The sequence below is a fragment of the Myodes glareolus genome, chromosome 18 (assembly GCF_982192425.1).
Source record: "Myodes glareolus chromosome 18, mMyoGla1.1, whole genome shotgun sequence".
Classification (NCBI taxonomy): Eukaryota; Metazoa; Chordata; class Mammalia; order Rodentia; family Cricetidae; genus Myodes; species Myodes glareolus.
The window spans coordinates 68,490,502-68,513,797 of NC_142043.1; the positions used below are offsets into that span (position 1 = coordinate 68,490,502).

The 23,296-nt window shown below is 50.2% G+C and overlaps 2 protein-coding genes across 3 annotated transcripts; one reads left to right on the top strand and one right to left on the bottom strand.

Annotated features, from left to right (window-relative positions):
• Positions 1–7,191: 7,191 nt before the first annotated feature.
• Psmb9 (proteasome 20S subunit beta 9) lies at positions 7,192–12,496 on the bottom strand. 2 transcript variants are annotated; one of them, XM_048451095.3, is made up of 6 exons: positions 12,338–12,496; positions 10,695–10,762; positions 9,485–9,616; positions 8,792–8,921; positions 8,187–8,328; positions 7,192–7,487 (listed from the first exon to the last, which is right to left on the bottom strand). In XM_048451095.3, the coding sequence occupies exons 1-6, from the start codon at positions 12,395–12,397 to the stop codon at positions 7,360–7,362; spliced, it is 660 nt and encodes a 219-aa protein (XP_048307052.1). In that variant the 5' UTR covers positions 12,398–12,496; the 3' UTR covers positions 7,192–7,359. The 2 variants fall into 2 exon arrangements, with proteins under 2 accessions (XP_048307052.1, XP_048307053.1); XM_048451096.3 differs by lacking the exon at positions 12,338–12,496 and adding an exon at positions 12,139–12,276.
• A 162-nt stretch (positions 12,497–12,658) lies between these two features.
• Tap1 (transporter 1, ATP binding cassette subfamily B member) lies at positions 12,659–23,213 on the top strand. The gene is made up of 11 exons (XM_085679946.2): positions 12,659–13,494; positions 14,289–14,403; positions 14,542–14,672; positions 15,318–15,523; positions 16,058–16,255; positions 17,591–17,719; positions 18,143–18,331; positions 19,054–19,227; positions 19,447–19,609; positions 19,905–20,041; positions 22,559–23,213. The coding sequence occupies exons 1-11, from the start codon at positions 12,969–12,971 to the stop codon at positions 22,766–22,768; spliced, it is 2,178 nt and encodes a 725-aa protein (XP_085536072.2). The 5' UTR covers positions 12,659–12,968; the 3' UTR covers positions 22,769–23,213.
• Positions 23,214–23,296: the final 83 nt, after the last annotated feature.

A 23,296-nucleotide genomic window follows, 5' to 3' on the forward strand; every position in this document is an offset into this window, starting at 1 on the left:
AAATGGCTGCTTTTGCTCTAATGGCTAAGTTTTGGGATGGTTCGCTAGCTCAGACAGGCAGTGGGAAATTACAGTGTGAATTTTCTTTGTTTTGTTTTTTTGAGATAGTTTCCCTGTGTAGCCCTGGCTGACCTGGAACTCACTGTGTAGACCAGGCTGGCCTCAAAGACTCAGACCTTCGCCTGCCTCTGACTCCTGGGTGCTGGGACTAAAGGTGTGCGCCACTACCGTCCAGCCCTTGTGTGAATAATTTTATGGGGCTGCTTCACTCAGTGCCATTTCTCTGAGATTCATCCACGTGGAGTCAGCCAGTAGCTTCCATTGCATCCACATTCTTGAATAAGCAGTGTTTTGCTTATCCATGTACTGTTGAGCAGCTACTTTCTGAAACCATTTGAGAGCAGCCTGTGAGGTGTTGTCTGAGGTTTTTCTCCTGCCCAATTTTTGCAGTCATTTATTCTCAAATAAACACACAGAGGTCTACATTAAATATAAACTGATTGGCCTGTTAGCTCAGGCTTTTTATTAACTCTTATAACTTATATTAGCCCATTATTCTTGTCTATGTTAGCCACGTGGCTTGGTACCTTTTTTGGTGAGGCAGTCACATCTTGCTTGCTCTGTGGCTGGGTCACGACTGTAGACTAGGACTTTCTTCTTTCCAGAATTTTTCTGTTTTTATTGACCCACCTCTACTTCCTGTCTGGTTGTCCCACCTATACTTTTTGCCTGGCTACTGGCCAATCAGCATTTATTTAAAATATAATTGACAGAATACAGACCTTTGTCCCACACCAATGAGGTGAGCAGTCTGACATTTCATCCCTAAGTACTTTCTCACGTGTATTGAGGAACCAGGACAGTCTTCCTGCATACTGTCATATTGTCAACTCATCCTGGATGGTTAAAATGGATAACATGTTATCTACCACAGTCTACACTAGAATGTCCCCCAAAGCACCCAGTGATAAATCCATGCTGTATTAAGATGCTGTTTGGACATCATGGTTACATAGCAACAACTAAGATCAGGGTGCGCTGGATTTCTGCTGCTGTGGGGAAATACAAGATAAACAGAGGAAGGATAGGTTTATTTCAGCTCACAGTTTGAGAGGTGCCAACTTAAGGTTGACCCTGGCTCTTGGCTTCAGGGGAGGGAGGGCATCATGGCGTGGAAGACATGGTGAGGCAAAACTCTTCCCATCATGGCATCTAGGAGGAAGAGGCAGATGGGAAGGGTGCGGGGACAAGATGATCCCCTCCAAGGCCTGACCCTGTGACCCACTCTCTCTGATAAGAGCCACCTCCTACTTTCCAATAATGCTGAAATTGTGAGCCCATTGATGGATTAGCCTATTGATTAGGGGTTAGCAGTGTGACCACCTATGATCTAATTACCTCTCAATGCTGCACTCAAGCCACCACACGGGGTCTCTTTCTGCCAGTGAGGCCATTGAGGGGCTTGGTGACTTGTGATTGTCAGAGCCACTGTAGAATCCAGACAAGGGCTCTACAGCTTCACAGCCCCCAGCAGCAGGCGGGAGACCTGCCTTCCCCCAGCAGCAGGCGGGAGACCTGCCTTCCTGTACATCTGCACTGGTTTTAGGACAGCAGTTATTCTGCGGGATGTCCGTGAAGAGGGCTGCAGAGATGGCTCAGCAGTTGAGGGCACATACTGCTTCTCCAGAGGACCCAGGTTTGGCTCTGAGCACCCACATGGGGTGGGCCACAACTGTCTGTTCCTCTTACTCCGGGAGACCCAGCACCCTCTTCTGGGAACACTGGGAACACAAATAATAAAAAGCCTTTTAATAAAAGATGATTGTAGAAGTCTTTCATTCATGTCCTGAGTTCAGATAAACTTCACTCTTGTTCCTTGTCCTCCATGTGCTTCCCAGGTGGTCAGAAGCAGCCAAAGGTTGGGACAAAAAAATTCAACCTGATCTCTCAAAACTGGCATGGTTTCTGTCTCCTCTGAACACGCATTATAGGTTCTCCTGGATGTAAGAGACTGGTACCTGAGTGATGAACCAGCTCTAGCTGGTTCAACACTCAGGTCATTCTTCCCTTTACCTAAGCCACGTTTATCCCGAAGTTTCAGCAGAGCCACGTGACAGCTAATCTGGGGTCAATTTGTCCAGGCTGTGATGTCTACCTAGATGGTGATGTGAAGGTGTGCCATGGCCAACTCCAAGAGAGCTAGCATCATCTGGGAGCTAGGCATGACTGCGGGATTATTTTGGGTAGATGAATTAAACCGGGAAGCTCTGTCTACGGTGGGTGGCACCATTCCCTGGAACGGGATCCTGGATGGTATAAAAACCCTCTTCTGGGTTTTGCAGCCATCTGCACTCCCATGCAGATACAAATATATATATATATATATATATATATATATATATATATATATATTTAAAATAAAATAAATTTTAAAATAAATTTTAAAATAAAATAAATTTTAAAAATGAAGGAGAAGCGAGATGAGGGCAGATTCATTGTATCCTGAACTAAAGTTGCTGGGCTGACATATGAAGGTGTTTGCCTTTGGCTTGGCTCCCCCTCTCCCACTCTCTCTGTCTTATCCTGAGACAGATTTGCTCTGCAAGGCCATTTGGAAGCTTTTTTTGAATTTAAAATCTTGACCAGTTCCCACTGGAATGAAACATTCTGTAACTCATGGACTTATGCGAGATCAAGGGGAAAAGTCTTTCCAAAGTTGTTGTTGTTGTTGTTGTTGTTTGTTTGTTTGTTTGTTTTAGAATCTTGGCATAAGGTCTATCAAGACGCCTAGGAGCCCTGAAGGCTACAGCTGTGAGCCGTGGCGGAAACATCAGGGGTCCAGTTACAGTCCTGGAAAAGGGAGGAATCCCCGGGCCCCTCATATGTCAATGGAACAGCGATTTTTGCGCACAATGGCCTAAAGTAGATGAAGCCCCTCACTGGGTCTGCTTCATGGTGTAAAGACAGCAGATCCAATAAAGGACTGGCTTTGCAGCAGCCGTGAGCTGCCTGGCATGGTCCTGGGAACTCAACTCCAGCCCTTGGTGAGAGCAGTACGTGGTCTTTTTAAAAAATGGAAGAGTGTTTTGCCGGTATGTGTATGTTCACCATGTATGTGTAGTGCCTCAGGAGGTCAAAGAAGGCACCAGGTCCTCTGGAACTGGAGTCACAGATGGTTGTGAGCCACCATGTGGGTGCTGGGACCAAACCAGAGTCCCCTGCAAGAGCAAGAAGTACTTTACCCGCAGAGCCTCTGACCAGCATCTTTCCCAGGTGTGTGTTTGTTTTCTCTGACTATGTAGCCTTGACTAGCCTGGAACTCAGTATGCAGACCAGGCTGGCCTTGAACTCACAGAGCTCCCCATGCCTCTGCCTCCTAAATGCTGGAATGAAAGGCGTGCGCCACCAGCCCCAGATCTTTCTCAAATTTTTGAGAATTTTTAGGTCATTTACTTTTAACTTCTTTTGTAATAAAATGTATTTTCTCTCAAAATTACTGTATCTGAATTGATAACGATAATGGTGTGAGAGTGTATGCATGCACGTGTGAGCACACGCACTGTGCACAATACAGTGCATGTGTGGAGGTCAAAGGACAACTTTGAGAAGTCGGTCCTCTCCGTCCACTGTAGGATTCAGGAATCAAACACAGGACCAGGCTTGGTCAGCAAGTGCTGTAACCCACTAAACCATCTTGAGGGTCCAAAGCAATGTATTTGAAGGGATACAGCTCTTTAAAGTACAGATTTAGCTACATCCTACAAAATTTGACATGTGAATTTTTTATTGTACGTAGCGCTGGGTCTCATAGGGACATTTTCATATAAGTATTGTGCTAGGTAGTTTTGGGACAACTTGACACAAGCTAAAGTCATCTTCAGAGGGTGACTTAAGAAATGACTCCATGAGGCCAGGCTGTAGTGATTGATAGGGGACCCCAGCCCGTGGTGAATGGTGCCATCCTTGGGCTAGTGGTCCTGAGCAGGCTGAGCGGGGCATGAGGAGCAAGCCGGTAAGCAGCACCCTCCGTGGCCTCTGCATCAGCTCCTGCCTCCAGGATCCCACTCTGTGAGTTCTTGTCCTGACTTCCTTGAATGATGAACAGCGATGTGGAGGTGTAAGCCAGATAAACCCCATCCTCCCGAGGCTGTGTTGGTCATGGTGTCTCATCACAGCCAGAGTCACCCTAAGTAGGACATGTATAAAATGTGTTTGGTCACATTGCTCCTTCCACTGCCTCCTTCCAGCAGACATGGCTTCACTTCCTCTAGACAGCTTGTGCTTTCCTGGAGACAAGATCTCACTGTCTATTCCTGTTCTGCCTTGAACTCGCAGAGATCTGCCTGCATTGCCCTCCCCCCTAGTGCTGGGATTGGCCTCATGTAACATTTTCAATATGTAACATTTTTACAAGTCAGTTCCCAGTGAGCTATTTTGTGCTTTTGTCTTAAATCCTTGTTACCATTGTTTTGTTAGTTTCCAAAGCATGAGGATTCTAAGCGTCATTTTGTTACCATGTTCTAATTTTCTCGCAGGTTGTTACAGAGCACAGTTCGCAGCAGGCCTCTGGCTCTCTGAAATTCACCAGGGATTGCTTCAGTACTGGTGTAAACCACTCAGTTCCTGGCCCATGTGGCTCCAAAAGTTGAGTATGGCTTTTGGTATTTGAGATGGTGATTTAAAGACAGGATCTCCTTACTCTTCTGCCTGGTGATCATTCTTTGCTTTCATGGATTTGTGGCTCAGAGCCAACTGTTGCCTGTTGATAGCTTGTGACACATGTGTGCCCTGTTAAATTAACCCTCTGAGAACTCAGAACATCCCAGCTTGAAGTGTTCTGATTTCCACAGTATAGACATTTCCACTGCAGATAACAGCAAGTTGCCAGGGGCTAACAACTGCCTTTCAAAATTCTCCAGTGTTTTACATGGATCTGCCAACCAGTGTGAGCCAGTGCCACACTCTTTATTTATTGGTTTTCAGGATGCATGTGTGCCCTGAGGTCAGAGGACACCTTCAAGGAGTTAGCATTCTCCTTTGACCACATGGGTCCAGAGACTAAAACCTGGGTCATTAGGTTTAATGACAAGTGACTTTACCACTCGGTCATCCAGCTGGCCATTTTACTTTTTGACATTTATGTTGTGTATTTGTTTTTTGTTTGGTTTTTTTTGAGACAGTTTTGTGTGTGTGTGTGTGTGTGTGTGTGTGTGTAACAGCCCTAGTTATCCCGGAACTCACTTTGTAGACCATGCTGGCCTCTAGCTCACAGAGGTCTATTTCTGCTCCCAAGTGCTCGGACCAAAGGTGTGCACGGCCACCGCCCAGCTATATATTTGTTTTAGCCTTGGTTTTCTTTACTTTTCTTACCCTTACTTTCCTTTTGTCTCAGTTGCTTTTTAAACCGTCTGCCTCTGGTAGAGGTTTCAAACTCTTGGAATGAAGAGTGCAACGATATGGTTATTTGAGCGATAGAAACAAAACGAAGCCGTCCAACTTGAACAGGTTTATGTTTCGGTGTGTTTCTGCGGGTCTGTGTGGTGCTGGCTCAGGCATGTCTCAGGCTTGAGAATCAAGGCTAACTGAGCTTGGAGAGTCCCCGCACTGTCCTGCTCACAGTCCCTTCTCAGTTCCTCTCACTAGGGACCATCCTGGCTGCCACTGAGCAACTGCGGCTGATTTCTGGGCATGCTGGGGGTTCTGATTTTGCTCGCTGCCCGCTTTCAGTTCTTGCTTTCTGAATCCTACCCAGTGGCCATCGTGGCTTGGGGGGGGGGCTCTTAAACTAGCATTTCCATTTCAAAATAAATTAAGCAGCAGGGCTAGAGCAGCCCCCCCCCCCCGGCGTTGCGATTTTAGGCACCCCCACGAGCGCCCACTTCCAGAGGCACGGGATCACTCAGCGTACCTTGAATCTGTGGGCTCTCTCCACCTTCAATCTTACTCGCTGTTCAGTTTTATATGCTTGCTCATTTAGTTGTTTATTAGCAGAATAGCAGTGTGCACTGAAGACGCACGCTACCTCAAGGTCACCAGGGCATCATCTGACCACAGGAGGATGAAGGGGTGGTTGGTTCTGCCTCGGGACACAGAAAGATGGGAACCGGGAGCTGGGTTTCCTTGGTTTCTGGGACACCTGCGACGCTGCCTGCCAAGGGACGAGGGCTCTGTACTCTCATCTGTGAGTGAATGCTTATCTTCCTTCCTTTGAGCTTTACCTCTGAGCTGCACCCAGCAGTTGTGTGAGAATTTTTATGGATTGCATTATTTGAAAAAATTATTTATCTTATTTGCATGTGGAGAGACAGGGTCTCTCACTGAACCTGGGACTTAGTAATTTGTTTGGCCATTGAGTTCCACGGGTCTGTTCTGTCTCCCCAGCACCGAGGTTCCAGGCAGGTGCCATTGGCCCTGGCTTCTACATGAGTGCTGGGAATCTGGTCCCCAGTTTGTATGCACATCTGACCCTTTGTTGACTGAGCCATCTCCTCAGCACCTGGTCTACATTATGTAAAAACCCATCCAGGGGCTGGAGAGATGGCTCCGGGGCTAAGTGCCTGGCTGTTCTTGCGGAAGATCTTGGTTCAGTTCCCAGCACCTACGTGGCAGCTCACAACTAAGCTCCAGTTCCAGAGTTTCCAGTGTCCTTCTGGCCCCTGCAGGGACCTGCACATATTTATGAAGGGGAAAAATTTATATGCAGACAACAAAAGTAAATAAATCTTTAAAACTTAAAAAAAATCAGTACACAGCACCCTCTCATGTATGGGGCTTTTTCTCCTAGTGCCCTCTACCCCCTTTCTCTGGGGAAGATGATGTTTTAGCTTTGAGGAAAAGAATGATAAGTTGTCAGGCGGTGGTGGCACATGCCTTTAATCCCAGCACTTGGAAGCAGAGGCAGAACCATCTCAGTGAGTTTGAGGCCAGCCTGGTCTACAGAGTGAGTTCCAGGACTGGCTCCATACTTGCCGGGAAACTCTGGCTCAAAAAAACAAACCAACCAACAAAAGAAACAATGATAAGTGTGAACCTGAACGTGAAGCTTCACAGCTACCATTTCGACTCCCAAGTCTAACTGTATAGAAGTTCACTGAGTTGTGAAAGTTTTGGATCTGGTTAATTTTGGTGTTGGATGTTTTCATGTATTTGCAATTTATTTATTTATGTTTTATTTATTTTTATTTGCGAGTGTTTTTTTTTAAATAGCAAAGTTTATTTAAAAAAAGAATAAAAACGGCTCTCTGATATCTGGGTTGGGGAGGAAGCTCCTCTCCCTACGTTGTTTCTTCCTGACACCCATTTCACTTTCGGTCCATGCTACCAGGATCTGGTTTCACGACAGGGGAGTCTGGGTGTGAATCACTCATCATAGAACTTTGGCAGCTCGTCTCCCAGGATTACTCGATGGTCCACGCCAGCAGCTGTGATGGTGGCCAGGTAGATGACACCCCCACTAGAGCCATCGCGGTTCATGGCCAGAGCGATGGCTGCAGAGGGTTTGCATTGGAGACAGGAGCAGGATATGGCTTAGCCTCAATGCTCTATCCCTCCCCTTTCCAGCCATATGCCATGTCTCCCTCAAAAAGGCATCTTCAGAAATGCCCAGAAGAGCAGCATCTGCCCGTGTCCCGACTGTGAATGTCCCCACCGTGTTCTACTTCAGGGTATAGATGAACACATTATCCACATTGTCCAAATCAAGCTCGTGTGAGCTGACTTGGAGCAGGGTGGTGCTGGCCCACCCACGGCTGGTTCCCATAGTGACCTTACACTATTACTTGATTTGCTCCAAGCAGCCCCATGCATCCTGGCTGCTCCAGAGCTCTTTTAACATTTGCCTCGTTCCCTTCCACTCTCCCAGTTTTGCAGGGTGCAGCTGGGGAGATGGTTTAGTGGTTAAGAGCACTTATTGCTCTTACAGAGGACCCGGGCGAGTTTGGTTCCCAGCACCCACACCAGGTGGCTCACAACTGTTTGTAACTCCAGCTCCAGGAGATCCTTTTCTGGCCTCCACAGACACACGCACAAGCCCCCCCCCCACATGTAACTACACATAACTAAAGTGAATATTGTCTAAAGTCTTGGACATAGGATGTTCGCCCATGTATTCCTTTTCTGATTCCCCACAGTCTACTTTCTTTTCATGTCCACAACCCCCCCGAATCACCCCTCACTTGGCCACTTACCGTTTGTGGTGAAGCGCCTGCACTCCTCAGGGGTCATGTCTGGTTTATAGGCTGCGTCCACATAACCGTAAATGTAGGTACTACCAGAACCCCCGATGGCAAAGGGCTGTCGGATCAGCATTCCTCCCATGGTCCCATACACCTAGAGATCAGTTTCCACAGGTCAGAGTCAAGGATCACCCCACAGCTTCCTCCACTGGGACAAGCAGACATGAAGACCGGGACCCCACAATTGAACCCGAACCTGCACCTGCAGTTTTCTTTCTTTCTTTCTTTCTTTCTTTCTTTCTTTCTTTCTTTCTTTCTTCCTTTCTTTCTTTCTTTCTTTCTCTTCCTTCCTTATTCATTCATTCATTCATCTGTTTTGAAGCAGGGTCTCACTGTGTAGCCCTGGCTGGTCTGGAACTCTATCTACATCAGGTTCTTCAGGCTCACAGAGGTCCACGTGCCCCCACCTCCCGAGTGCTGGGACTGAAGGCATGTGTCACCACACCTGGTCAGGTGTATGTTTTAGAGGACCTGTCTTTGGACCACATTGACGTGAGACTTTCATCTCTCTGAAGAGAGGAGTTGGGAACCCCGAGACCAGGAAGGGACATGCTTACCTGGCCCCCCTCACGTTGGTCCCAACCAGCTACCATGAGATGTGCAGACAAGTCCTCGCGGTACTTGTAGGTGATATTCCTTACCACGTTTGCAGCCGCCAGAACAAGGGGCGGCTCCTCCAGTTCCAACCTGAAGAGGGTGTTGGGAGTTAAGGTCAGTACCATGTTCTAAGTCCCACCCTTGGACCACGGTCACCCTCTCCCACCCTTGGCACCACAGTCACCCTCTTTGCCAGCCACAGTTGAGCCTGCAGCAGCTGCAGGAGACTCCAGCTTCTCTCCCACGTGCCTAGGGGAGCTGGGGTCCCACATCACCAGGGAGACACCTTCAGCTATTCACCCTCTTTTTCTGGGCTCCACCTTCCCACTCCAATTGATAAACCCCTTCTTTGACTCTAAGGGCCTTGCCCTCGTGGGTAAGAGCAGATAAGGGCCTTGCTTCCGGCCCAGTGACCTTGATTTCTCATCTGGCAACTGCTTGATATTAGGGGTGGGCCAAATTGTTATCTTCTTGATGATTTCCTATATCAGGGCAATGATGTGCCCTTTTCAAGCCTCCACAGGGAGATAGGGTCACTACTGTGATTTCCTCTCCACAGAAGCAGGACACTGGTCCCCAGACACTCCAGTGCAAGTTCAAAGCTGGCAAAGTCATGCAGCTGGGGGTTTTTACAGGACCCCGGGGCTTTGTACCCGTGCAGCTCCAGCTGGTAGGCGGCCATGTCAGCTATGGCTTGGGCATCAGCAGCTGAGCCGGAAAGGGCACAGTAGATTCGCTGGTGCAGGGGGGACAGCTTGTCAAACACCCGGTTCACCACCGCTTGTCTGTTGGGAAGGAGCCAAACGTTCAAGTCGGTCTGACAAGAGAAGAGCGAGGCTTGCAATGCTTCGGTTAAAACAGGAAAAGCAAAGAGACATTGTGTCAGCTAGGTAACTCACCGTGCTAACCACAGGGAGACTGCTGGGCTGGGGATGCAGCCCAGCTGGCTTAGTCCCTGCCTGGCAGGCGCAAAACCCAGCGTGGCCCAAGCCGGACATAGTGGCACTCAGGAAGAACAGGCAGGATCAGGAGTTCAAGGACAGCTTAACTACATAGCAAGTTTGAGGCCAACCTGTGCTACAGGAGACTCTATTTTAGATACTACAGTCCCCTGAGTCTAGGCTTTTAATTTTTATTTATTTTAAATAAATTTTAAATGCTTATATGTTATAGCAAAACAATAAAAAGACCACCTCGTTAAGAAAAGCATGCCTCTGAGCCAGGTGGCGGTGGTGCACATCTTTAATCCCAGCACTTGGGAGGCAAAGGCTGAAGGACTTTTGAGTTCGAAGTCAGCCTGGTTTATAGAGTGAGTTCTAGGACAGTCAGGGCTAAAAACTCTTTTTCAAAATAATAATAAAAAAGGTGAAGAAAAGAAGAAAAGCGTGCCTCTTCCTGGCGTTTCTCTGCTATCAAGTCACCTTGAGGGACTGTGGTAGTTCTACAGAACAGAGCAGAAACAATTGGGATGTCAGCCACAGACTCACTGGTGTGTGGGGAAAATGGCCAGGAGGGGAGACCGAGCAAATGCAGATCAAACTGCGGCAAATGAGTGAGATCCCTGCTTGACAAAACCATTTTCATCCTAAGTGCAGATAGCAGGGTCTCCCCATAACCTACCCCGTGTTCCTCGGAGACAAGATTTCTTTACGTCCAACAAGCTACAAAACATTGAGCCCTGCAGATCCTTGCCCGGGAATTCAGAGGTCGGAACACCTACCCAGCATTGCATTCTGATGGCTTTCTGGAAAGTTAGAAAGCTTTTCTGGATGGTTACCATACTGTTCCAAAGCGGGTCAGGAAAAACATGCACTTAGGGCCACCAGCTCCCTTCCCAACACATAGCGCTTTTATGATACTCACCCTGCTGACACCCGGGAATCAGAACCCACCACGACACCCCCATCAAACTCCACCGCCATGATGGTTGTCTGCAGAGAGACACAGAGCATGAAATGTCAGAGCAAGAAGCGCCTCGGCCCTTCATCTTAAGGAAGACCAACTCTTGGTGGCAGGGGTAACTGACTCAAGGTCATACAGTCCTTCGGGCCTGAGCTTCCCTCTGTTTTCTGTGCTGTTATATCCGACTGCAGGGGACTGTCACAGTTTGGCTGTACTACAGCGTAGAGACACCTACCCCCAAGCTCCAGCTTGCCTGAGTGTGACCCTTCCCACCCTGGAGAGAAGCTAGGACAGGGTTCTGAGAGGCGGAAGCAATCGGGACAGGAGGAGAAGGCCAGAGAGCAAATGTCTGCACTGCTTGCCCAGTGCGCACCACACGGGTGACTGTGAAACAGATGGGGTCTTTCCTGGTCTGGATCCCTCACCTGCACCCTTACTTAATCAGGAGCAGGTTCCCAGGGACAAGGGACACGGAAGAGTGCTTAACACAGCCAGGAGCCCAGGCAGGAGGAAGCTGCCAGGATCGCTCAGAGAGAGCAGAAATCTCACTGAAGGGCCTTCTCGGCAACCAGGGGAGGGGCTGCTGGGGAGCAGCAGCTCAAGACAAGAATCAAGGAAATGTGAAGGAGGATAAAGACACGTCTACTTCTCCTACGCCCCTTGAGCTAAAAGGCGCCTTAGAGACCCTGGGTTGTACCGTTGCACCGAGAAAACTCATTAGGAGAATAGGTTTTCCAGGCTCACACAGGTCTCTCTCTGAACTCTTGATTGATTAGACTTCTACTCTCCACTGCTCCTTGGCAGCGAGGGGAGATTTTCCCAACCTTTCTGGCCACTCCACACCTCGTTCTGATCTCCAGGACCCTGAACCTGAGTGTGCTTTCTGACGTACTGACCACAAATAAAAGGCCAGAAATGGCCACTCCGTTCTACCAACTGCTCTCCCAAACCACGCTAGGAGTGTGGTTGGTGTTTCAGAGAGCAGAAACCAGTTCCCATCTCCTCCCCAGCTCCTAGGCCAGGGCAAAGTTCTCCTGCAAGCATGGGAGTGGAAGGGGAGGGTGGTGGGCGCAGGGCAACACCTGGGCCAAGGAGGGCCACCCATCACCCCTCAACCCCCCCATCCCCGCAACCCCAGCACTAGAGAGCTTGTCCTTAGGGTAGAGGTTGTGGAGGGCCAGGTTAAGCAAAGATATGTTTGATGTGTAGGTCCTTCTCAACGAGCCTTCATGTTACCTTTTCACCCAGGTCCTTCACACTTTGTCAGCCCCTCTCTGCAGCGTCCCCAAGCCCCTCACTTAGTTTAACCAATAGCCACCCCCACCCCTGCACTGACCAGAGTGAAAGCGAAAGCGCTTTGTAGCAGCTTCCCTTAGAAGCTTCCAGCTCGAGCCAAAGTACGCACCTTCCCACCAGCTTCGCATGCGGGTCCCTCCACAGACCCCGGGACATCACACTTCTGAGCAGGGATACCCTACGTTCACTGTGGGGCGCAAACGCTGGGCGCCACAAGCTTCCTAAGTCTCAGTCTCCTGGTCCGCTTCCCAGCGCTTTAGGGTTCTCTGGTCACCCCACCCGCTGACTCTCACCCCCAGACCCATTACCCCAGTGTGGACTTCTCCCGTCCGGAACAAGCCGGCGGTAGCTGCTCCTGCCCGCAGCATCTTAGCAGAGCGGAGCTCGGCTTTCCAACCGAGTGCTGCCCGCCGCGCTCCCAACTAGCAGCCTGTGGCCCCGCCCCATCACCGCTAAAGGGGCGGGCAGTTCTACTTGCACTTGGCGCCCTGCGCCAACCTGAGCAGGGCAGATCTGCCCAGAGACGAGTGACGATTGAAGGCACCGCCCTAAAACTGGGGTGGGGCCTGGGATGGGAAAATTCATGCAAGTACGCGAAGAAGGCTGGGAAAGATGAGGGGAATTGAGTGATGGAGAAAAACATGGGGCGCAGGAACTGAAGTTAGCCAGAACTTCAGATCTGACTTCAGCAGCTGCTTCCAGAACAGCCGGAATAGGCCAGCCTGGGCAGGCGGGTCTCAGAAGGGGCGTGTCTAGTGATTAGGTCACGGCTTTCGGTTTCTCCTTCCCGTAAACGCCTGCTCTTCTGGGCAGCGCCACTAGCTCCACCCGGTGCGGGGACTTTCCGCCGGGCCGCCCTTCTTCCCTCCCGCGGAGACTCCGGTGCAGCGGGAACGCGGAGAGTTCCAGGCTGGGACCAGACCTTGGACAGAGCGCACGATGGCTGCGCTTGCCTGGCTGGCGGCCGCGCTGCTGCTGCTGGTCGACTGGCTGCTGTTGCGGCCCGGGCTCCCGGGAATCTTCTCCCTGCTGATTCCGGAGTTGCCCCTGCTCCGGGTCTGGGCGGTGGGCCTGAGTCGCTGGGCCATCCTGGGGCTGGGGGTTCGCCAGGTCCTCGGGGTCACAACGGGAGCCCATGGATGGTTGGCTGTTTTGCCGCCGTTGGCAGCGGCGCTGGGGTTAGCCCAGCCGGGACTTGCCTTATTCCGAGAGCTGGCTTCCTGGGGAGCGCTCCGGGAGGGTGACAACGCTGGATTACTGTACTGGGGCAGTCGCCTCGACGCTTTCGCTCTCAGTTATGTGGCAGCATTGCCCGCTGCCGCCCTATGGTACAAGTTGGGGAGCCTCTGGGCGCCCAGCAGCCGCAGGGGTGCTAGAGACATGGTGTGTCGACTGTTAGGCTTCCTGGGTTCCGGGAAGCGGCGCCTCCACCTGGTTCTGATACTCTTGGTCCTCTCCTGCCTTGGTAAGAGGGACTCAGGGCGAAAGAGCAGGGCACAGGGGACAGGGAAGGAATCCAGAGTAACGGGCAGAAAGGAAGATAAAATGGTCAGGGGACGTGTCAGAGCCTACGGAGGCAACTTAGGCGGAAAGGGAAGGACCCTGGCCCGAGAGGTAGCTCTAACAAGGGTGCTGGGCACAGGGAGCAGAACTTGACATCACAGCCCCAGTGTGAGGGTTTCTTTCTACTTCACCATCTTTCTTTTCTTTTCTTTTCTTTTCTTTTCTTTTTTCTTTCTTTCTTTTTTCCCTTTTAGACAGGGTCTTTCTATGTAGTCTGGTTGTTCTGGAACTCACTATGTAGCCCAGGCTGGCCTCAAACCCAGAGAGATCTGCCTGCTTCTGTCTCGCAGTGCTGGGACTAAAGACTTGTGCCTCAAGCCCTGCTAACTGACATTTTTCTTTTCTTTTTTTTAATATTTATTTATTACGTATACAATATTCTGTCTGTTTGCGTGTATGCCTGCAGGCCAGAAGAGGGCACCTCATTACAGATGGTTGTGAGCCACCATGTGGTTGCTGGGAATTGAACTCAGGACCTTTGGAAGAGCAGGCAATGCTCTCAACCTCTGAGCCATCTCTCCAGTCCCCCTGACATTTTTCTTAACTAGTCCTTGAAAAGTTTGATGTAGCTGAACAGGCTTGGGTCAGCGGGCTCAGCTCCTGCTTTCTGGGTGGTGCAGGGAGAGGGACGGGAGGAGCTGGTAACTGGTGTGCCCATAATGCTTATGACTGAGCGACCCCCACCTCTCTCTCCAGGGGAAATGGCCATTCCCTTCTTCACCGGCCGCATCACCGACTGGATTCTCCAGGATAAGACAGCTCCTAGCTTTGCCCGCAACATCTGGCTCATGTCCGTTCTCACCATAGCCAGGTGTGGAGGATGGGAATGGGGAGCCCCGGAGCAGAGGGAACCGGATGCTGTGACTGTTGTTTGGGATATCTCTGCAGGGATCTGGAACTCTGTTCCAGGAGCACATCTGACCCTCCTTCCATCTCTCCACCCCTCTAGCACAGTGCTGGAGTTTACTGGAGATGCCATCTACAACCTCACCATGGGCCACATGCACAGCCGCGCACATGGAGAGGTGTTCCGGGCTGTCCTTCGCCAGGAGACAGGGTTTTTCCTGCAGAACCAAGCAGGTAGCTCACAAAACTTTTCGTTTGTATAATATAACCTAAATATCTCTATACACACTGCCCTCAACTGCCCCCCTTTATAAACATCTACATACACATGCCTAGGTTCAACTCTCAGCCATATAAATGGGGCATGGCAATCCCAGCACTTGGGAGATGGAGGCAGGGGATAGAGGTTGAAGTTCAAAGTCAATCACCCACAGAGCCAACCTGAGGCCAGCCTACTACACGAGATCCTGTCTTAAAATCCAGGACTTCCTGTATGTTAGGCAAAAACTCTACCAGTTGAGAGACTTCCCAGGACTCCTTATTCATGATGTATCACAAATGGAGCAAAGCATTCTTGGTTGGCCTGGAATTCACTGAGTAGACCAGGTTGGCCTTGACCGCCTCTGCCCCTCAGAGTGTTGGCATTAAAGGAGTGTGCTACCACACCCAGCTACAACTTCTTTATAGGCCAACGCAGGTCTGCCAGAGCTTTCCTGCACCGAGGTTCCCACACCTACCCAGGCTCCTACCCCTGCTAGCTGCAGCCTCCTCAGGATGCCGTCCTGACATGCCTGCCATGGCACCCTAATGTCTGTAAGCTCCTCTTGTCTCTGTGAGCCACTGTCTCTCTCACTGGCTTTCTTGCTCTCAATGTGGCAGGTTCCATCACGTCTCGGGTAATGGAGGACACATCCAGTGTCTGTGAGTCTGTCAGTGACAAGCTGAACCTGCTGATGTGGTACCTGGGGCGAGGCCTGTGTCTCCTGGCGTTCATGTTTTGGGGGTCGCTGTACCTCACTTTGGTCACCCTGCTCACGCTGCCCCTGCTTTTCCTTCTGCCTCGGAAGCTGGGGAAAGTGAACCAGGTACGTTCTCGGGGTCCTCAGTTCCCACGCTCTGTTTCTCCTAGACTGCACTGGGTGAGACTTCCCGCAGCTTCTCTGTCACCTGAGCCCCCGCCCCTGTTGCCTCTGGCCCCACACTGCCCTACATCCACAGCCATGTTCTCTGCCTTCTCTGGACACAATCTGTCCTTATGAATCGGATCCCAGGTTGGAGAGACAGTTCAGGGTTAAGGGTGCTGGCTGCTCCTTCAGTGGACCAGAGTTTGGTCCCCAGCACCCACGCCAGGCAGTTCACCATGGTCTGTCGTCTGGTGCCCTCTGCTGATCCCCGTGGATGCCTATACACACACGATACATATACACACATAAAAATAAACATGAATCTTACAAAAACTGAATTAGTTTCTTCCGCACATCTTCTACCTGGAAGTATGGCTGCGGACCTTCCTCTTTCCACTGTCCCTCTGACTAACCTCCACCTGGGAAGCATACGTATTGGCGGTCCTTCTCACTTGCACGCCCAGTGTGATGCCTCTGCTCCTTGTCTCCCCACAGTCATTGCAGATGAAGGTTCAGGAGTCTCTAGCGAAGTCCTCGCAGGTGGCCATTGAGGCCCTGTCAGCGATGCCTACGGTGCGGAGCTTTGCCAACGAGGAGGGAGAGGCCCAGAAGTTTAGGCAGAAACTGGAGGAAATGAAGACCCTCAACAAGAAGGAGGCCTTGGCCTATGTAGCCCAAGTCTGGACCATGAATGTGAGTACCCGAAGATGAACGCCCTCTCTGTTGTCCCAACGTGTCTTGATTTTACTGTTTGCCAATCCCACTGTTCCTCCTCCAGTGGGGAGTGACCGACTCGGGATTTTTGATCACTCGACTCTCTGCTTCATTCCCTCCGTGCTTTCTGGTGCTGGGAGAATCCTTCCAGCACCTTCCACAGAGGCACACGAGTTCACTCAACCTGTGTGTCAGCGAGACGTGCTCTCCCAGCTCCAGGTCCTGTCTTTGTCTCTCAGAAAGCCACGCATCCCTGCGCCGTGTGTGCTTCCTGCTGGCACTGTGCGGCTGAGATAGTGGGAGCCACGCGAAGTGCCAAAGGCATCTGTGATAAGGACATTGGGAGAATTGGAAGCAGTAACCAGAGGCTCGGGGCTCCATTCTGCCATTAACCAGCTCGAAACCACACACGAGTTGTCTTTTTCTAAGGCTGTTTCCCAGTTTTGAAAAATGGGAATACAAACTGGTGTGGTGGTTCTTCTCTGTAGTCCAAATACTCAGGCCGAGCACGGGCCGTGGGGAGAGCGAGGGCCGTGGGGAGAGCGAAGGCCGTGAGATGGCTTGGGAGGTAAAGCTGCCTGCTGGCAAGCCTGATGACCTGAGGTTCATCTCTGGAGCCCGCATGATAGAAGACAATCGGCTCCTGAAAGATGACCTCTGACCTCCACCAGGTGCACCCTGGTGTCTACTCACATATAAACAAATACATGTAGCTTTAAAAAGTAAATAATAAAAGACCCAAAACAACAACAAGAAAGGAATAATAAACTCTTGGTGTGAGAACTAGCTGATAGCTCAGTCATTAAGAGCGCACACCTTTAATCCCGGCACTCGGGAGACAGAGGCAGGTGAATCTCTGTGAGTTTGAGGCCAGCCTGGTCTACAGAGTGAGTTCCAGGATCACTTCCAAAGCTACAGAGAAACCCTGTCTCAAAAAAACAAAAAACAAAAAACAAAAAAAAATTCCAAGAAATAACAAAACAAACAAAACAAAAACCAAAAACGTGTAAAAAAAAAAAAGTGCATAGACTGCTTTTCCAGATGACCAGCCCTTACATAGGGCAGCTCACAACGGCCTGCAGCTGTAGCTCCTGGGGTTCTGACGCCCTCTTAACTTAAAATTGCAAAAATAAATCTTTTTTAAAGAGTCAGATGTTCCTCAGTTGAGGAGACGATGGTGATGAGGACATGGAGCCCTCCCTGAGCTGCGTTCAAGTCTGACCCTCAATCCCTCCTTTCCCGTCCCTCATGTCTGGGAGAATGGACTCGACCTGTGAACATTCCCGTCCATTTTATTGCATGGTTTCCCCGTAGATCTCGGGAATGCTGCTGAAGGTGGGCATCCTGTACGTCGGTGGGCAGCTGGTGGTCAGAGGGGCTGTCAGCAGTGGGAACCTCGTCTCCTTCGTTCTCTACCAGCTGCAGTTCACCAGTGCTGTCGAGGTGAGACCCCCCCCCCCCCCGCGCAGTGTCTGCTGTCTCTGCCTGCCCATGGCTGTCTCTGCCTGCCCAGTGACCACCTCTTCCTGCCCAGTGGCCGCCTTTGCCTGCCCAGTGGCTGTCTCTGCCTGCCCATGGCTGTCTCTGCCTGCCCATGGCTGTCTCTGCCTGCCCATGGCTGTCTCTCCCTGCCATTGACTGTCTCTCCCTGCCATTGACTGTCTCTCCCTGCCATTGACTGTCTCTGCCTGCCATTGACTGTTTCTGTCTGGCATTGGCTGTCTGTCTGGCATTGACTGTCTCTGTCTGTCCATCTGTGCAGGTTCACGATTCTCTGCTTCTTCATATCCCTGAATGCTGTCAGTCAGGTCAGACCCGCTTTCCTGCTCCGCCCTGCCCCCACCCACATTCCACTCTGCTCTGCAGGTTCTGCTCTCCATCTATCCCTCGATGCAGAAGGCTGTGGGCTCCTCAGAGAAAATATTTGAATACCTGGACCGGACGCCTTGTTCTCCACTCAGTGGCTCGTTGGCACCCTTAAACATGGAAGGTCTTGTCGAGTTCCAGGATGTCTCTTTTGCCTACCCAAACCATCCTGATGTTCAGGTTCTTCAGGTACTGCCCACTGACCCTGAATCCCACCCTCCTACCTTTGCCTCTTCCATCTTCGTACCAGCGGTCCTTCCTAACCCTCAAAGGTGCCGATGAGAACCTTGTGTTTATACATGACCTCAACCCAAGCACAGGATTGGTTTACCAATGACAAGAAGAGGAGGCTTCAAAGAGAAGGCTTCTGGGGCTGGAGCGATGGCTCAGTGGCTAGGAGCATGTGCTGCTTTTGCAGAGGACACCAGTTCAGTTCCCAGCATGCATATGGTGGCTCACAACCACCTGCTCCAGTTCCAGGGGGATCCTGAACCCTCTTTGGACCTCTGTGGGCACCAGACATGATCATGACACGGATGCATACGTGGAAGTAGTCATGCACATAAAATTAAATAAATAGATCTTTAAAAAAGTTAAGAGAAAGCTCCTATGACGAAGGAGCTGGCGTGGCAAAACTCCAGCTGCCGTTTGAGATGCAGATGTTATTTCTGCTTCTTGGAATTGCTCAGCCTCCAGTTTTACTCCCCAGTGATGCTTCTTGCCAATTCATTTGCCCCAGCCTCTCTCTCTTCTCCTTCCATGACATCATCCCAGAAGTCCATGCATACAGAGGTCAGGGATTGCTCTGTATTCTCCCATTTTTCCTCTTGGGTAATATGTCACATTACACACGAGAACTGTGACAGGCTCCAGGCTAGAGGAGCTCCTGCCATGTGCTTCTCTGCCTCCAGGGCCTGACGTTCACACTGCACCCTGGAAAGGTGACAGCGTTGGTGGGGCCCAACGGGTCCGGGAAGAGCACCGTGGCTGCCCTGCTGCAGAATCTGTACCAGCCCACGGGGGGCCAGGTGCTGCTGGATGGCCAGCCCCTGGTCCAGTATGATCACCACTACCTGCACCTCCAGGTGGGTAAGGAGGAAGCCTTGGGGAGGGAGGAGACCAAGCCAGGAGGATATTCTCAGTGGAAAGTCTTGCAGGAACTTGGAAGGTGGGGGAAATCATGGGCAGAGTGGGGACTGTGTGCAGGACACGTGACCGTACAGTGTGCACTTGCTTGTGACTGCAGTCCCTAGACAATAACACTCCTGTGTTTCCTGCCTGTGCCTCTTTACATTTCACCTTAGGTGGCCGCAGTGGGACAAGAGCCACTGCTATTTGGAAGAAGTTTCCGAGAAAATATTGCCTACGGCCTGATCCAGACTCCAACCATGGAGGAAATCAGAGCTGTGGCCACGAAGTCTGGAGCCCATGATTTCATCTCTGGACTCCCTCAGGGCTATGACACAGGTATCCCAGACTCCGATAACCCTGCCTTTGTTACTCAATTCCTCCGGCCCTTCGTATTTCAATTTGTAGCTGAAACTGTTGTTTCTGTGGTTCACGTCCTCAGAAGTCCCCTTCCAGCTGCCTCCGCTGGTCATGTGTTTGTGTGTATACATGCATTTGTGTGTGTTCATGTGTTTGAGAGTGTCTCTCTGTGTGAATCTCTCTCTGTATGAATGTGAGTGTGTCTGTATGTGCGAGTGTGTGCATGTGTGTGTACACACCTATCTCCATCTCAGCTGGTCTCTTCCCTCTGCAGAGGTGGGCGAGACTGGGAATCAGCTGTCAGGGGGTCAGCGACAGGCAGTGGCCTTAGCCCGAGCTTTGATCCGGAAGCCACGCCTGCTTATCTTGGACGATGCCACCAGTGCCCTGGATGCCAACAACCAGCTACGGGTGAGGCTCTTGTTCTCCTCTTCCTTCTCTCTGGGACCATCTTGCTGTAGTCTTGGATGGCTTGAAACTCAGTTTGAAGACCATGCTGGCGTCAGACATGTAGCAGGCTTTCTTTTTTCTTTGGCTGCCACCGAGCTCCCAAATCATGACATGGAGACTTGTTATTAGTTTTGAATGCTCAACCTAGCTTAGGCTCATTTCTGGCTAGCTCTTTCAACTTAAATTAACTTGTTTCTCTTTATCTATCTTTTTGCCTCAGGGATTTTTGCTTTTTCTTTCTTTATGTCCTACTTTTCCAGCTTCTTCTGTGTCTGCCTGGCTGGCCCTGGGCATCTCTCTTTTTCTTCCTCATTTTCTCCTTCTTCTCTCATTGTTTTTTCAAGTCTAGATTTCTTCTATTTATTCTTTCTGCCTGCCAGCCTCGCCTATCCCTCTCCTGCCTAGCTAGTGACCATTCAGTTTTTTCTTAGACCAATCAGGTGCCTTAGTCAGGCAAGGTGAAACAAATGTAACACATCTTTACATTGTTAACAAAGGCAGCAGAAACAAATGTAACACATCTTCACCCAGTTAAAATAATTTTCCACGACCCTGACCCACTGCAGTCTTCCTGCCCTCTGAGGGTGGGGTTGCCCTGCTCTGTCGTCTCCTTAAGCTCTCAGTGCCACAGACCTTACCTCTGTTGCTCATCCAGTTAGTTAAGCAAACAACGTAACTGTTCAGACCTGTCTTTGGAATTTTCAGTTCTCGCTAACTTTTCTCCAGGACACTCAGAATTCGTAAAAAGGGCCTCTGTCCTAACAGTGTCGACGAGGGCTGAGTGTGCATTGTGCCCCAGATGTGTGTCGATGAGGGCTGAGTGTGTGTTGCCCCAGGCGTGCTATCCTGCCCTTTGTATTCATTTGTCCATCAGGAGTCCTTTGCTCTGCTTATTCTGTGGATGGCAAAATTGAGACTAAGAGAGGTTGATTAACCTTCTAAAAATCACACAGCTTTAGAGCAGTGGATCCAAATCCAAGTCCTCTGCCTGAATTCTCATGTTCTTTGTTACTAAGTTAAATTTTTCTTTACATTTTTAGACTTATTTATCTTATGTGTATGAACATTTATTTTATGTATATGAGTGTTTATTTTATGTATGAGCACCTTATTTATTTTATGTGTATGAGGGTTTTGCCTGAATATGTGTGTGTTGCATGAGAGCCTAGTGCCCCGGAAAGTCAGAAGAGAGTGCTGGATCCCCTGAAACTGAAGTTATGGGCAATTGTGAAACACCGTGTGGGTGCTGGGACTCAGCTCTGGGTCCTCTGGAAGAGCAGCCGGTGCCTTAACTGCGGAGACATCTCTCGGTGGACGGGTTTCTTTGTGCTGCCAGCTTGCAGAAAATGACTCGGAGACTTACTATTACTATAAAAGCTCGGCCTTGGCTTAGGCTTGTTTCTAGCTAGTCTTTCTTCCTTCCTTCCTTCCTTCCTTCTTTCTTTCTTTCTTCCTTTCTTTCTTTCTTTCTTTTGAGACAGACAGTGTCACAGCCCTAGTTGTCCTGGATCTCATCTGTAGACCAGGCTGGCCTCGAACTCACAGAGATTCACCTGCCTCTGCCTCCCAACCGCCTGGCCTAACTAGTTCTTACGACTTACATTAACCCGTATCTTTTAATTTACAACTTTTATGTGGCTCGGCTACGTTTACTCTGTACGGCCCATCCTGTTTCCTCTCCATCTTGCTGGCGACTCTGGTTTCTTACTCTCTGAGTCTTCTCTGTCCCCAGAAGTCCAACCTAACCTCTTCCTGCCTAGCTAATGGTCACCCAGCCCTTTAAGACCAACCACAGTGACACAGCTTCACACAGTGTAAAGAAACATTCCACAGCATTGCTCCAGCTCCGAAGTTAAATTTCTTTAAATTAAATATAAAAATTCTCAGTTTATTAGTGGGTTATTTAAAAGGGTGTATGCAGTAGGGATGGGGAAATGTGTGGGTGGGTGGGTGGGGCAGAGAGGAGGGAAATGGGAGGCAGTATGATTATATTTCATTGTATACATGTGTGATATTCTCAAAGCACAAATTAACATATATTCTTGAGTGTAAAAAAATACCCACATATTAAGGCTAGACGAGGCAACCCTTGTCTTACTGCAACTTGATATGCCATGCTTGATTGGTATCCCGGGAAGTCCTGCCTTTTCTGAAGGGAAACAGAGGAGTAGATGGGGGAGACGGGAAGTGAAGGGGATAGACTGAGAGGAGAGGAGGGAGGGGAAACTGAGGTCAGGATGTAATAAATGAAGGAAGAAATTTAAAAAAACTAAAAATTCCCAGCTTATGGGTCGACGAGGAAGTTTTCAGTTCCCCCACTGGTGCTTTGGTGAATCTGTGCCACCTCTTGCAAAGAGGCCTTAACAAAAAAAGGCTTCAGATCAGGAATGTCAGCATCCGGTGGTTGTCGGCCAGTGCACTGTGCACCAGCCCTGGAAGTTCAGAGGCCCCTGCCCTGTAAGGTCTGTGTTTCTGCAGGTCCAGCGGCTCCTGTATGAGAACCGGGGACCGGCTTCTCCTACGGTGCTGCTAATCACTCAGCAGCTCAACCTGGCGGAGCAGGCTCACCACATCCTCGTTCTCAAAGACGGCTCCATCTGCGAGCAGGGCACCCATCCGCAGCTCATGGAGAAGAGCGGAGGGTGCTACCGGGCCCTGGTGGAGGCTCTTGGGGCTCCTTCAGACTGACAGGCCTCTGGACCTGTGCTCTGCACACTGCCCTCCTCCACTGTCCTGTGCTCTGTGTGGCAGAGACCCTGGGAGCAAAGATATTACCACACCCACTGGCCGGGTTCAGCTGAGGAGCAAGATAAAAACGTAACACTTGGGAGATGCCCAGAATTTACCATGAATGTTACCCCCACTCTTGCCCCTTAGCTAGACTGAACTTCAGGTACCTCAGAGTGACCCTAAACGTGGAAGACCTTGAACTCCCGATTCTCTTGCCTCCTCTCTCCTGGTGTTGTTCTGGTACCACAGCACCGAAAACCTGGTTTGTGCCGTGTTGGGGATGGAACTGATGAGAAGAAACGCCCAAAATGCAGCAGCTTTTGATTAACCAAAGGCATAGGCTGGCCTGTGGGTAGCCCGTGGGCTCCTGGTATTTATAATAAAACTGTTGTTTTGTACTGTAGCTTCCGTTCTTCAGCATCCACAAACGGCTCGCTGAGTTAGCCAGGGCGCTTCCCAACACACAGCCTGGTGTCTCACTCTTCA